General features: G+C 46.5%; 1 protein-coding gene across 4 annotated transcripts in view; it reads left to right on the forward strand.

Annotated features, from left to right (window-relative positions):
* The window catches only part of LOC149357730 (uncharacterized), a 326496-nt gene that overhangs the window by 267742 nt on the left and 42958 nt on the right, over window positions 1-15796 (forward strand). For 2 of the 4 annotated variants that reach the window (XM_089584877.1, XM_089584878.1), the window contains exons 4-6: window positions 8829-9066; window positions 10100-10162; window positions 11546-11607. The exons of 1 other annotated variant lie outside the window; for it this stretch is intronic. In XM_089584877.1, coding sequence (XP_089441003.1) covers window positions 9050-9066; window positions 10100-10162; window positions 11546-11607 — 142 coding nt within the window. In that variant the 5' untranslated portion in view covers window positions 8829-9049. Of the gene's footprint in view, window positions 1-8828; window positions 9118-10099; window positions 10171-11545; window positions 11608-15796 lie in introns of all 4 variants that reach the window. One more of the 4 variants, XM_089584874.1, reaches the window with a different exon arrangement.

Genomic DNA, 15796 nt, shown 5'->3' on the forward strand with positions numbered 1-15796 from the left:
TTTATCGACTAGCCCAGTTGGACGGCTTGCTAGACTCAGGCACTTACAGGGTATTTGTTTCCTGTACCGTTGTATCGGCAACCTTTTCTGGAGTTCCTTGACACCAGTGTTTTAAAACGTGTTAGGCGAATGTGCATTTCTTCTGCTGCAAAAAAAAAAAAATCATTCTTTAAACTGCCCACACCTACGCTGCCTGTGAAGGGATGACTTCATGCTAAGCAGATGTTTGCGCCATGGACGGTGAATTGCGGCCTGTGCGGTACACCGGAGACAATTACACCAGAGTACACCAAATACAGAGTGAATGGCAAGTCGGTTTTGGGGTAACTAAAGATGTCTTGGCTTTGTATGCCTGCCCATACAGGACAGCTTCCTCTCATAGTAGGCACATCCGTTGGTCCTCACGGCGTCTGCGTGTTTACTCTGTGCAAGGGAAATTCCCTCGCGTGACATGGACAAGATCTGAAACTACTGAAGCTGAAGGCTTTAGTAGATGCAAAATCTGTCAGCTTTTTCCCTTACGTACCTCATAAGACAGATTCAATCGTATACATAGCCCATTTGCACTAATTCTGAGTGCATTTGATTTCGCGGCTTTTGCGTAAATTTATAGCTGTTTGCCGGGACAGTAAATTAAAGTGGGCAAAGTCAAAACAACCTTGCATTGAGCAAATTTTGCAGTTTTTATTTTATATGCTGATATCACAACTAAAAGCAAACAGCCATATAACTTTGAATAAAAACAATCTACGTTGTGAATTTTTTATATTCTGGAACCGTTTGAACCCATTTGAACCGGTTCAAACCGGAACGGAATGTCGCTCCTGAGCCGAACCCGGAACTGAGTCCAAAAGGCGTGAACCCGAGCCCTGACCGAAGCCGAAACAAATCCGGTTCGACACCCTGGCACTTACATTGCATAGGCGTGAAGTGTTGGCCGGCTGCCACTTGTCACGTTTCACCTTTACTGTTTACAGGAGCCTTCTTTTCGGATCTCTCGGAAATTAAAACATTCTCCAGCCATTTCGGGAATGATTTGTGCCCGCAACACCCTGACATGTCGTCCCTTTCTTGCGGCCAAGAAAAGTTGCAATAGATGGGAAACAGGCCGCCGAATGTGCAACTGACGCAGGCGGGATAAGGAGCGGGCACAAAAATGGCGCGTGCCCTCGCCGTGGCGGCACTAGGGTTCCTAGTATTTGTAGGGACCCTAGCGGCACTTGCACTGCACTGACCCCCTCAAAGGATGTCCCCATTATCCACGAAGCGGCAGAGGGCGGCGCGCATCGAGGCACCCGACGCGACTCCTTTCATGGCGGGTCGCCGCGCCCGTCGGCAGCAGCCAGGCGCTGGCGGCTTTCAGTTCATCGATTTCGGCGTAGACAATTACGGGTTTGCATCATGCGTGGCTGAACCTGGCAGGTGCCGTTGTCAAACTCACTGCGAGACAAAAGTTATCGCAATACCCAAGCTCTGGCCAAATGTTTAGGAGAATCCCCTAGGTGGAAGAGATTTGTGGGGGAGCCGTATATGGTGGAGTAGCCGTATGGCTGCGCTTGGGTGGATGTCAGTCAGTAATTACTCCCTTTTTACTATACCCAAGTTCTGCGCAGTTTCACCGCCGTTTGTCTATTCATAGGGCAGTAGTAAACTATTCAGTGATGTAAAAGAGCAGCTTTCTTATAAAAGGAATGTCTAGAAAGGATTCAGTTTTATCATCCGGTCATGATTGTCCAACGCGCTTGACAGAGGTACGTTTTGTGAGTGATCCAACATTCCTCATTCGGGAATACCGATGCGGTAATTCAGGAATGCGCCCATACCCGCCACGGTGGCTCAGTGGTTAATGCGCTCGTCTACCGAGCCGGAGTACCCGGCTTCGATCCCGACCGTGGCGGCCGCGTTTCAATGGAGGTGAAACGCAGAAAACGCCCGTGTGCTGTCTCTCTCTTCTTTCACTCCCACCTTCCTCCCTTCGCTCATGGTGCGGTTCAGGTGCCCGCCGAGATATGTGAGGCAGATACTGCGCCATTTCCTTTCCTTAAAAACCAATTTGCCAATTTGGAATGCGCCCATCCCTTTGAAACCTAGTCGGATACAACTTAAGAAGGCAGCGGCTTTTCCCCACCAAAGAACCCCCCTCGAGCCAATGGCGTGGGCCGATTCTCATGACCCTGCTATTGTGACAATACAGGGAGCGGTCCCACAAAGGAGAGAGGGGTCTATCCCCGACTATGGAGGGAGAGGACTATCCCCTTTCATCTTCCACTCCCTGTATTGTCACGCTAGCAGGACAATGAGAATCGGTCGACGCCATTGGCTCGAGGGGGGTTCTTTGATGGGGAAAAGCCGCTGCCTTCTTAAGTTGTATCTGACTATAGTATAGGCCGGAAAAGAGCGTTTTTTGATGCATGAGGATGTCACAAAGTGCGCGCATGCCTTATCTTTCTTTTTTCTTCTCCGACCAAATTGGCCACGGCTGGCCACGGCGCCGGTAGTATGCGGGCATGTCGCGACGCAGCGGCGATGACTTTGCCTCCCCCCCGCGTGGGCGTTGACCCCTCGCGACGCTGGGGGGTCAAGACTACGCCGCCCCCCTCCTCAGGATTATCGCCGGGAAGCGAGTGCTTTCGCGAGGGGGGGACGGGAAGCGGCCGGTGAATGCCCTAGCACCCGTCCCAACCTTGGGAAGTTAACATCGCTCCTCGTTAGGACCATACCTTTCCTTCGCATCCCCTTCAGTTTCTTCATGTTTCTTCTCCCCCCTTCTCAACATCTGTAAATCGTTGGTGCACGGGGCCGAGAGGATTCGTTTGCTTTTATTTGTTTTTTTGTGGTTTGTCACGTGAACACGGTGGCGGGAAAATCACGACCGAGTTAGTTGGTTTAGAGATTTCGGTGCGTGCCGACGTGTGTAGGGTCAGCCAGGGCAGTGGTCGGCAAGCGAGCCTAGGCGGTGTCTGACGCGTAGAGCGCGGCGACGGCGGCCCCGAAAGACGCGTGGAAGACGCGTAACCCGTTGCCCAAGTTCGCCCGTATCCGCACCCCCCCCCCCCCCCCCCCCATCAGCACCGCGCGCTTCCGCAGCCCGACGCTCCCTGCGACCGGACCTTGCCACTACGCAGCTAAGCCACCGATTCTCACCACTCGCTCCACTCTTTTCTTTGTTCTGTCGCTGTTCTCGTCCTATTCTTTTGTACATTGCTTTAATCGTGTAACTTTGTTGTATAGTTCTCGCCCTGTTGCTTTCCTTCCTATTGTTAATAGTTGTTTGTGTTCGATTCTGTGTTTATTCGTGTCGCGTCTCTGTATTGCCGCTGTTTTGTTGGGCCTTGTTTTGTAACTTTTTGTTGTGCTGATTTGCCCAAGTATAAAAGTGTTTGATAAGTAACCTGCCTACGCCTCATGCCTCCGGTCAACGGCTAATCAGGCGTGGCCCCTATCGCCGGTCAGCAGTCTAACCTCATCTTCCGCACGCGGGGTGGAGAGATTTGTCGCTCCTCCCCCTCCGAATTTACGGAGAGTGCAGTGGTGGGCAGGTTGGCCCGATTAATTATAATTTCGGCGCCAATCAAACATCTAGCCGCCCACCATATCCTGACAGAGGAACATGACCTTTGTATTTCCGCTTTTTTACATTCACGCGGAGGCGTGCTGCGACGCACCATCACGCTGAATATACTTGTTTCTCTCATTCACCCGGTTGATTGATTGTAAGACAGTTTATTCGCCGGAGAGTGCTTGGTAAGAGGTCGCGTTAAGTGGTCGAGACTACGCAGCCATCGACAACTTGTCAGACCGCTCCACTGCCAAAACTTGCGTTCTGGGGTCAGAGCTAGCCAGCACGGTCTCCCATCGCTCGGGAGAAGGAGCGGTAACTAGATCACCCGGAGGTGGCTCTATTTTGCAGTCCCACAGGATGTGATCGTAAGTGGCTCGTTGGCCACAGTGTTTACAGTTTGGGTTGTAAAAATCTGGATAAATGTGCGCGAGGAGTGATCAATCAATCAATCAATCAATCAATCAATCAATCAATCAATCAATCAATCAATCAATCAATCAATCAATCAATCAATCAATCAATCAATCAATCAATCACTTTATTTCAGCTTTTTTTTTACAAAAACTGAGGGCGCGCAAGAAAAAAGCAGTCATTACGACCGCTTGACAAGCCTCGCCACCCCTACAAAGAGGCAGTTTGGTAGCGACTATGATGGTTACTTCATACACTGGTAACAACGCAAGGTACACGGAAAGTCAGGGCATGTAAATATGTGTATAAAAGGAAATTTTTTTTTTTAAATACGTGCATAAAAGAAACTTTTTTTTTAAAATACATGCATGAAAGGAAACTGTTCTTATTTTGCATGAACAAGTAGTATTTCCGCACAACAGAATAAAGGTTTTACACAACATTTACGGTTCAATGCAATAGAATTCTATACATGGGTACGCATACTGTGGGACCTAGCTTGCAAACACATTTCGAATAGCCGAGACAGACATGCTGAGCAACGTGTCGTAAAATGGCGTGTTCAAGTATTTGGGAAGAATGTATTTTAGTGTGGAAAAGCCATAGTTTGTTCTGCATTGTGGTAATGAATAGATGATACGCTGTCGTGTCATGTCCGATGTGGTGTAAGTGTCACAATGCTAGAAAAAAATGTGTCGTCTTCGGCTATTATTTTTTTTATAGAAGGATGCAAACCTTTAATCGAACATTCTTGTTACGGGTATCATTCTGTATTGCTGGTAGATAGGACGTGTCGGAGCATCATACGGTACATTAGCAATTACGCGAAGTATACTTTTTTATGCAGTACTAGAAGCTTCTGGATGTTAGATGCTGTGGTTTGTCCCCATACAAGGAAGCAATACGATACATAAGAATAAAAGAACGCATAGTACAGATTCAGCTTAGTTTTTGCGGGTAAAATATGTTTATTCCGCTAAATTATCCCAATATATCTGGAAAGGGATAGGCACACTTTGCTTACATGGGCGTCCCACGACATAGTAGCAGTAAATACTACTCCGAGTAATGTGAAGGTTTCCACGTACTCAATGGGGGCGTTGTCGAAATAGAGTGGTGGCACACTGCCTATATGCTGCCCCTTCGGATGGAACAATAAAGCTTTAGTTTTTAGTTTGTTTATTTTTAATGAGTTCAAAGATGACCATTCAGATAATGATGACAAAACTGTATTTGCGGTGCTAGTTAGTTCTTTGATGTCACGTGAGGACAAAAATAGACTGGTGTCGTCAGCATATATGATGTATTTAACTAAATTACTGATGTTGCATATGTCATTAATATATATGTTGAATAGGAGCGGCCCCAGAAGGCTGCCCTGGGGCACGCCGTTTGTGATTGCTAACAAGTCCGAAGAGCTGTGATTTAAAGCAACATACTGGCGACGAGCACTGAAGTACGATTGAATGAGACTGAGGGCGTGGCCACGTATACCTTAGTGGTCGAGTTTATTAAACAGAGTTTCGTGATTCAGTGTATCGAATGCTTTGCTAAAGTCTACAAAGACGCCTAAGGTGAGGTGTTGAGCTTCGAAGTTATTTAATATGTATTCTTTTTGATCAAGCAGAGCATGCTCAGTTGATCTATGCTTTGTAAATCCATACTGACAGTTAGCTATTACGCAGTGCTTCTGTAGGAAATTGTAACGTCGATGCATTATTCGCTCTAGCCCCTTGGAGAAAAAAGGTAGTACAGATATTGGCCTGTAATTTCCTAGAACGTTTCTATCGCCTTTTTTATAAATAACCACAACTTTGGCCACCTGCATGGCAGCGGGAAAACGTCCTGTGCGAAGCGCGGTATTGTAAATATGTGTAAGGCATGGCACGATCAAAGGTAGTACGTATTTTACAGGTAAACTTTGAATATTACTTGGGTCAAGACTTGTCGTGTTCTTTAAACTTTTGCACACCGAGTAAACCTCAGCTTCGTCGGTTGGTTCAAGAAACATCGATTCGTTTAGCCTGTTGCCCAAAAATCGAGACATACCTGGATTGTACTGACTGCTTCCAACTTCAGTGAAATATTGGTTGAAGGGATTTGCAAGGGACGGCCCAGCGATTTCCTTGTCATGCATAACTAGGCTCGCGAGGTCCTGATGTTGGTTATTTCGATTTAGCAGAATATTTAGGCGTCTCCACTTTCCTTTCGGGCTGTCTGAGAGATGCGCATTAAACAATAGTAGGCAGTCCTGGATGATTTAATTTCGCTATTTAAGCGGTTCCCTAGCGACTTATAAGTGGCTAACACATCGGGGGCTCTACTTTTTATGAAAGTCGCGAAGAGCTTCTGTTTCTTTTTTGCCAGTCGTACCAAGCGAGCAGTCATCCATGGCTTTCGTGCTTTTCTTGAAGATTTTATCTCAACGATAGGGAAACACTCATTATAAATTGGGAGAAAGAGCCGAAGGAGCTCACTGTATGATTCATCGGGTGTTGTGTGCTGGAAAACAGGATTCCAGTTCACAAGTGAAATACTGTTCCTGAAATGGTCAAGGCGGCTTTGGGAAAGTAGCTGTCGACGGACTTTCAAGGCTGTCTTTGCGGAAGGTTCTTTTTGAAGACGGACGAAGATAGGAAGATGGTCGCTAATGTCTGTAGCGATACGACCGGCAAATGACGCATCCTCGCGATTGGTGATTAGTAAATCCAAAGAAGAAGAAGAATGTGAGGTAACACGTGTAGGTCCGCGGATTTCATTTTGGAAGCCAGCTGTTTGTATGGTGACTAACATGCGCTCTTGCACTGAACTGCTTGTGCTCATATCTATGTTGAAATCGCCCCCGATGCACGCCAAGAAGTTTTCAGAAAGAAAAGATAACTCGTGTTCGAAGCTGCCAAAAAACTTGGCTATATTGCCACGTGGGGGACGATAAACAACGCAAAAAGCTTGACCGCCACACCTAACTGCCAGCATTTCTATGTCATCGTTACTTAAGCAGTGATCAGATAAAATGTCACAGGAATAGTTTTCTTTGATCAACATTGCTACGCCTCCGCCCCGCTTCGTAGTACGATTAAGAAAAAATGATCTGTACCCGGGAAGATGGGGTGCGTATCGATCTCGTCTGTAGACGACGCCACGTAACCTCTTGTTCTTTCGTCAGGCTTTTGTGCAGAGGGGGGAAAATTCTCCTCTCTAGTTTAAAATGATTGGTGAGATCGCGATATGTGATCATAGAGTCCTTTGTGAAATTAAGGGACCCAGACTCATCCCCTGCCCGGTCGACGAAATCTTGGGCTTTATTGTGGGCCAACTCGTTCCCCAAATTCCCGGAATAGGCTGGGACCCATATAAATTCGGAGTAATTTGGTGAGAATTTGGCTTTGACGCCGGCGAACCATTCAAACTTCGCGCCCATGTTTTCGAGCAGGGAAACGTTAGTGCAGGTAAAATAGAAGAGTTTCGGTTCTGCATTCGTAGAAAAAATGCGGTTTTGAAAACTCACTTTTGAGTGTTTGCTTGCATCAGCACACACTGTAGACGCAAAATGGGGGAATATTAACGATAAGCTCGGCAAATAGGTTTTTATTTGGTGTTTCATGACAAGACGGCGGAATACCATTTATGGAACAGGCAACCATGTTACCTTGTACACGCTTCCACATCTTCCACATGGTGTGTGGGGGCGGCGGTTGAGGTTTGCATTTCGAAGGGTATCCGACTTAATCGGGCATTCACGGTAAGTCTACACGATACTGTTTTGTTTGCCTTGTGTGTTGACCGTCTGTTAGCAGTACATTGCGTGTAGAACGACTTTCTGCGCAGTGGCAGCCCTTTTATTGCGGTTTTTAAAGTGCGTTAGGTGCAGAAGCCATTCCGCTCTCTACCAATATGCCACGTGTCTGGGCCGTTCTGGTTTGGTTTATGGCAGTTTAACATCCCAAAGCGACTCGGGCTATTAGAGACGCCTAGTGAAGAGCTCCGTTAATTTCGACCACCTGGGGTTCTTTAACGTGCACTGATATCGCGTAGTACACGCACCTCTAGAATTTCGCCTCCATCGAAATCAGACCGCCGCGGCCAGGATCAAACCCACGTCTTTCGGGTCAGCAGCCGAGAGCCATAACCACTGTTCTGTTTTGTGCTTCACGGGCAGCAAGACTAATCGGTGGAGAGCTCCTGATTACAAGGCCCTTCTGCCGCGCCTTTCGCTGGTGTCTGCTTTTGTGTGCTGCATGCAACGTTTCTAGATTAAGACAGTTGGGAAACTTCGCCGGCGAGCCAGGGAGCCGAGCGGCCCCTCGCGATCGCCGTCTACGCGGTGGCGCTGCGGTCGCTTTAGGATGACCGCGTCGTCTGCTACTCCCAGTTCAACGTTTTTAGATAATATAATCAACATAAACTACGATGAGGCAATCGGTACGTCATGTTTCTCTAAACCGCGGAAAGAAGGGCTTCCAATTTTTTCCGATATTTACAGCCAAAAGCTCAACCTCGAGCATCCTTACCTCACGTACCCCAGACGTAGAGCGCAATGGGCGCAATGCAATGAGCCAATGGGCGCCGCGGCGGTGAAGAGAAATCGTGGCCTCTGAGATCAAGCGCGATGTTAAAGTACCGATGCTTGAGGTGGTCACGGAGGCCATAGAAAACAAACGCGGTACTCCCACCATCCAAGAGATGGCGCTCGCATCTCTTTGAGATGAAATCGGCGACAGAAAGGGGCCGCATACCCGGACAGAGTTTTCCAACTGTCTTTATCTAGAAACGTTGGCTGCATGCTAGAGACTCGTGGACAAAAATTCCGATCGAGATTGGATTGGATTGGAGTAAACTTTATTTGTGCCTGCAGTTGGGCGCTCGCGCGCCCCGACGAGGGCCTACGTCGTCTACGAGGCTGCCGTTACTCGGCGCGGGTCTCCGCTCGCCGTTGCCGGCTCGCTGGGTCCCTGCCTTTCGAGCGCCCCGAGGACCTGCTGGACGGCCCATAGCTGTTGGTCATGGTCGTTGCTCTTCGCTGCTGCCTCCAGCCGCGGCGGGATTGTTCCTGATCTTGCTTCGTTTGGATTTCTGATGCAGTCCCACAAGATGTGCGTGTGATCTGCCGGCTCCCTCTGGCAGACTCTACACGTATCGGTCGGGTAGGTCTCGGGGTACATGCGATGCATCAGTCTCGGGCTCGGTAGCGATCAAATGCCGCGAATGTCGGCCAAAATATATTTACCTGTATTTACCTGGCGAATCTGCAAACGACAGTCGCCTTCTGATGTAGATTCTCTTTATTTTAAATCTTGCGTTTTTGTTTGTTCTGACAATGAAACGCTGTTTTGCGATATATATTCATCACAATGTTCTGTGCGCCAAGTACACCAAAACCATTAATGGTGTACTTAATTTTGGGTAGCTTTGTCTGGAGCTCAAAATATGTGAGTAACAGTTTTTTTGGCTGCATACACGCTCTGATACAGCATTTTTTTAATGAATTTTCAAGGTATATAAGCACCACTTTTGTGCATAATATGATAATCTTTCTACAGATATCATGCAGCTGGATGTGGCCCTCCATTTTCACTACATTTTTTAATGACAGAACTTTGCTGTGAGGTGAACTAATATTCGGAATTTCAAGTGTGTATCCAATATATGTGTTGCATGGTTGAAAATCATTTGGATAAATTTATACTTGAGAACTTCATAGTTTTGAGTCGTGTTCAAATACCACGCAGACTTTTATAAATCTGATCTCGCCATTGCTCAATATCTTTCCAAATCATCTGAAGATTGGGTTTAAAGTATTAAGGTACACAAGCACTCTTTTCTTCTCTTGTCTGTCATTTCTTGGTTGTACTGACCAACTTTGAACATAGGTAGGCTTTTTGGACTCGTTGCGAGATTCTGCGAGTGTTTTTATTTAGTGAAATGTGCCATGCGAAAGGTGGGATTTTCAAAGATCGTTTGCGTGGCCTGTGACACTTCAACTAGACAGCCTTCGGCAGTCATATGTGGTGTATTGATAGTGGGCTTTCCTTTGTCTCAGTTTGTGTGAACGTTTGTGTGTTTGTGTTTGTCACTAGCTCTTGTGCCGCAAATTTAACGGTCCTGTGCTCTAAAAATTTGGTGCAGCCGTCGCCCACACCAACCTCGTCACGTGCAGGGAAGGCCGGAAGAGGCGCAAAGCCCGTCGGTGTGAGTAGGTACAAGCGATCTTAGACGTGAAGATGAAGTTGAGCAACGATTATTTGAGGTCTCTCTGCCGGTACTAACAATGAAAACATCTAAAAAGGTCAAGGATAGGCCAGTCCTTTCAGTTGTTGAAGCTTTGGAAGGTTATCTGTCACTGACACATGTAATTTTTAACACCACCACCCGAAAGAAATTGCATTTTTTCGGCTTGAGTCCACATAGACCCTTGTTTAGGGCCATTTTCAGCTCTGAATCTAAGGAATTATCATGGAATTTTGCTACAAGAGATCTTTGTAGTCTCAAAAGGTGCCCTTTTCTCTGGAGTAACTGATTTTTATTGACTCTTCAGCAGCACAGTAGCTGAGCGAAATCGCCTGACTTATACCCCTGTCAGACTAGCAAATTTAATGTCATTCTCATCGAATGACATTAGCTCACAATGTCATTAATTGGCTGTTACATGGGAAGATTTAATGTCATTAGATTAAAATTCGGCATCAAATGAGTTTATGGAACTCATTCGCATTTGATCTCGATCCGAATGCCTACTCTGGACACCAGATACGCAGCAGAAACAAGCGATGCGAAAAAATTGAGCGCACTGCCAAAGTTATATATTGTATTTATTTACTTCTGCTAAAAAATGTTAGTTTAGGTGCAAACTGTTCACATCAGAGGCTGCTGTGGATAGCTATTCCTCTCGGTCTTGGTCTCAGCAGCAGCCATTGGCAGTGGCGAGAGTGAAGCAGGGATTTCCCGCAACCGTCAATCATTTTGGTTGGTGTGTTTCTTGCTGGTTGGTGTTACCTGCTTATTTAGCTCAGAAGTACTTGAAGATGTAGTAGAGTAGTTCACCTTTTGGAAGTCATTTCCACGTTGTCAGCACTTTTATTTGTTTACATTTATCGAATGTGTGGTTGACTTTGTACTTGGCTTGGCTTGTGATGGATGCAGTGCTGCAAATTGGCCTGAAATGTTATTTTAAGCTTATAATATTGCACAGAAATGTTCTTACCCGCTCTTGAAACACTACACAACAATTTCAAACGTCTTCATATGCGCTGATGTCTTTCAATTGCGGTATTTTTTTTTTCACTGATTGTTGCTGACATCATTTTCGAATTACATTATTTTTTGCCGTGTAGCACCGAGAGGGACCGAGTGACATTCGACGGATGGAATGCCATTCGGTTCGAGTGACATTAACTCTGCTATTCTGACAGGGGTATTATTTTGTTGAACATGCCTTTTCTTTCAAATTTTTTTTTATTCCGAGTGCTTTAATTCTTTCTATAAGACCCGCCAAATACGATAAATATTGAAATGGCTTGTATTTGAAACTTCTAAAAGAATTTAAAACCTGCACCTCTGTTTCTTCCTTTTCAGCTCCCCTGCAACTGAGAACCCCTCAGTTTTTCATGTCGGCTTATCTGTCCTGAACTTCGGAGGTGAGTGTCTATCAAATCATTTGTTTCCTTCTTTCAGAAGGATGCAGGTGACGTTTTATTAAACACTAGAGTGCAAATTTCTCTGGGAGGCATTCGAATCGGATAAGATGGGCAGCAACAGCCTAAGACCTTTATTTCTGTGCTTACCACTCTTAAGCCGAACGGCGTGAAGACAAGCGCTCCCTAGATATATGTATTTCCCGTACACGTTTTAAAGGCAGAGGATGGTCATGTACTCAGTTGTCAACGTATGGAAACTTCCCGGTTGAATTAGTGAATTGGCATTCTTTTTCAACTTAGACATGTATTGAAAGATCCATTCAGACTTGACTCTGCTATTATGTCAAGCGCTTAAAAATCCAAGCTGATGGTCTGCTGGACCTGCGTACATGCTGCGCTCCCTGGAGGTTGGGGAACAGAACCTGAAGTTTGGCTGTGCGATTAAGACTCCTCTTTTTTTTTTCTTAAATAGCTACAACTACATGCATGCCATCTGCATGGTTCCATGGAGCAACCTAGACGCACCGCTGCCATGCATCCTGCGGAGGACTGAAACCGTGCTGAGTGTGTGAATCAATAGAATAAACAAATTTGCAGTTTCAGCATATAAATGACAACAACAGCAAACAATGAAATACCTGCTTAACACTACCTCTTATTACCCACGAGATTTCATTTTGTGCGAGGGCACATGCTTTTTGGAACCAAAGTTTTTTTTCTTTTTAACAAATATGCAGTGTTATGACATGTGTTTGCGAATCGTAAAAAAGACTACGCATGTGATAAAAATACGCAGTGTTATGGCACGTGTTTGGTAATCGCAAAAAAGGCGACGCATGTGATTTATGCCATTTACAACAGCTGTTGCCACCCATCCACATGGCAAGTATTTATTTTGTAGCTCATTGAGACAGGCCTTAGTGCAGCCGACGCATTACTGACAAGCTGTGTCATCCAGCTAAACAGCATTCTGCCTAGAATAAAGCAACTTCGGTAGCTAAAAATAAGGGAATTATGCTGCACTCCCGCTGCACCAGTCTGCCTCCTGCATGCAAAAGTTGCTGCTTTTCCTCATAACATGGATGCTTGGGAGAGGAATATGACAGACCTATGCGCAACTCAGGGAGCTTACACAGTTTACAGTTTGCACTCTGCTCAACAGGTGGCGTCACTGGGGCAGCCGTCATTTTTTTACCTTCAGAGCCGTCGTTGACAAGAATTGTGTGCAGTGCTAACAACTGCTCTGCAGCTTGTATACAACTTTCAGGTGCGCTTTTAGCACCAGTGTTTTGGTGCATACGTGAAGGGTATTTTCGAAGCAATGTGTAGGAAGGTAGCGCTAATTTGCCTCTGACCAACTGGGGTAGTGGTGGTGGTGGTGAAACATTATTACCAGCCGATACAAAATAGCAACCCAAAGCCGCCCCTCGCATAAATGACGGCCGCTATGCCTTGGGCAGCAGGCAGCGTCTTCAGCCAGCTGGAGGAGCTTGATCTGTATCCCTGGGTCGGAGCTGTACATAAGAGCCTCCTAGTGATCAGAGTCGGTAATGAAGTGACTCGCGGGTAGATACTGTCGGCAGTTCCAGGTCATATGATTTAGATTGGCTTCACTATCACAATTTTTGCATTTGTCAGAGAGAGTCCCTCCGAATATAATCTACACAGTTGCGGATTTGGATAGGTGTTAGCTTTAAGTTTGCGCCAGGCTTTGACCTGTCATTTGGATAGTGTTTTTCTGCTGGCGGAATCTGAGTCTTGCAAGCCTGTAGTGCTGGAGGATTTCTCTGAGAAAACATGGTGGGACAGTCCTCAAGCTAGCTTATGAGCCGCCTCACTACCACCAAAGGAGGCAAGAGCAGGCGTCCAGATTAGGCGAAAGTGCCGTGTGGGCCGAGAATTTTGCAGAATCTGTGCTGCTTATGGGGAGATTCTTCCCAGCATGTAGTTACGTATCGCCAATTTTGAGTCGCTGACAATGGTTTCTGTCGAGGTTCCCGTAATGGCTAGAGCAGTGGCTGTTTCTTCTCCAACATGTGTGGGCTGAGTGTGTACAGTGCCCCGTTTATTAGTGTGCCATATTCTGTGTTGACCACAGCTACCATCTTGCCACCTGGGGTATCTACTGCATCTACATATACTACAGAGGTATAATTAAGAAAACTTTTGCCCGAAGGCTTGGATCTCTCTGCATGACTTTGAAATTTGGGTACATGTTCTGAGGTATCGGTGGGATGACCATAAGCTGTCGTGCATGTTTGGGAAGGTTGGTGCACCTTTTCTTGTTTGTATGTTGTACCTAGTGTGGACAGACTGCGTCTTCCAGTTGGTGTGGCCGATAGCCGTTGGTATTGTGAGATGGTGACCCCTTCAATAATCTCACTTAGGGCTATATGAAGATTGAGTCCTTACAGTCGCTCTGTGGATGGGCAGCCGAACTGCTTGTTTGACGCATTTTCTGATTATGGCTTCCACTTTCTCTTCTTCAGTTGACTTGAGATATACGCAAGGGCATGTGTAGGCTATGCGGCTGATCACAAAGGCTTGTACTAAACGGAGAGTATTGCTTTCCCTCATGCCCAAAGGGTGGTTACTAATGCGGCAAATGAGTCTCATAATTTGCTGCGAGGTTACCTGAAGTTTTTGGATTGTGTTGCCATTGAAGCCGCGTTCCCACAGCATTAGACCCAAAATATTAATTTTGGGTATTCAGAGGGTTTCAAATTGAGCTAGTTGGTAGTTAACATGGTCACACATAACTGCGCCTTTGAAAAGACATGGGACAACACAAGGACGACACAAACACTGGTGGGTACTTGAGGAACGTGGACTCTGCGAATAGTGAGTTCTATGGCCGGTGGGGGTTGCGCAAGGAATCTAATCTGGTTTTGCAGAATACGAGAAGTTCAGATTTGGTTGGAGAGGTCCGCAGTCCCCTGGGGTCCGCATTGTTCCCCACAATATCGGTTGCACGCTGGGGCCTCTCCTCGATTTGGGCATCACTGCCCTCAATGGTCCACAAGGTGATATTGTGGAGGCTATAGTGGACTTTCGGAATCTGCGCTAATTGGTGTGGAAGTTTCAGCTTTGCACCGTTGAAGAGAAAGCGTGAGAAGACCGCTCACTGCGGGGTGCCCTTGTTGCCGAGGAAGAAGTCATTTGTGTGGAAACCTACTACTGGAAAATAGACCTTTCTCCCCGAGAGAAAGTCACGGATATAGTTGAAGGTGTGTGCTCCCAGCTCGAGTTCGTGAAAGTTCTCCACGATTGCATTATGTGTGACTCTGTCAAAGGCCTTCTCCAGGTTGAGTCTGAGAATTGTTCTCATGTCCCATGGTTTAGGCTCAATAATCTGATCTCTTAGCTGAAGCATTATATCCTTCGTAGAAAGTTTTGGTCGGAATGCAATCATGGTGTGGGGGTACAGCTTGTTCTCCTTAAACCGGTTGAGGCAGGTCTGAACTACGTGCAGCATGAGCTTACACACAAGACATGAGCAAAACTGGCCAGAGATTCTCAAGGTTGAGGACCTTGCCTGGTTTTGGAGTGAGAATGATCTTTGCCGCTTTCCATGTTTGTTGGATTGAGCCCTTCGACCAGCATTTCTGCATGTACTCAGTTAGGGAGGGTAGAGACTCTTCATCCAGGTTATGGGGGATCTTGTTGGTAACCGCATCTGGGCCAGAGGTGGATTTGCAGCTTAACCTCGCAGTTTTCGTCCTAACCTCACCCAGAGTAATGGGGGAGTTGAGCTGCGTGTTTTCCGGACCGCCATAATCTGGGAAGCTTTGGCTTGGAGCATTGCCAATATATTGTCTTCAGGTTCAAGGAAGCAGTCCTCTGGTATGCCTGCATAGGCACGTACAAGCCTTTGCAGGTTCTGCCTGTGAGTGGTCTTGCTACCTGTAGGGTCAAGTAGATGATGGAGCAAGTTCTAAGTATTAGAGACTCCCATATTGCGATCCATGCGGCTGCATATTTCCTCCCAGTTTTGCTGTGCAAGTTTAGCCGCGTGATCCTCGATCTCCTTGTTTAGCCTAGCTATTCTTCTGCGCAGATTGTGGTTCCACCACTGAATTAATGTCCCACGGGTATACCGTGGGACATTAATTCAGTGGTAAATGGACCTCCAGTACATCTGCAGCCATGTAGCGTCTCCGGAGCAGCCAGTAAGCAGAGCCGCCGTTGC

The sequence above is a fragment of the Amblyomma mixtum genome, chromosome 3 (genome assembly GCF_055824585.1).
Source record: "Amblyomma mixtum isolate Tamu chromosome 3, ASM5582458v1, whole genome shotgun sequence".
NCBI classification, from domain to species: domain Eukaryota; kingdom Metazoa; phylum Arthropoda; class Arachnida; order Ixodida; family Ixodidae; genus Amblyomma; species Amblyomma mixtum.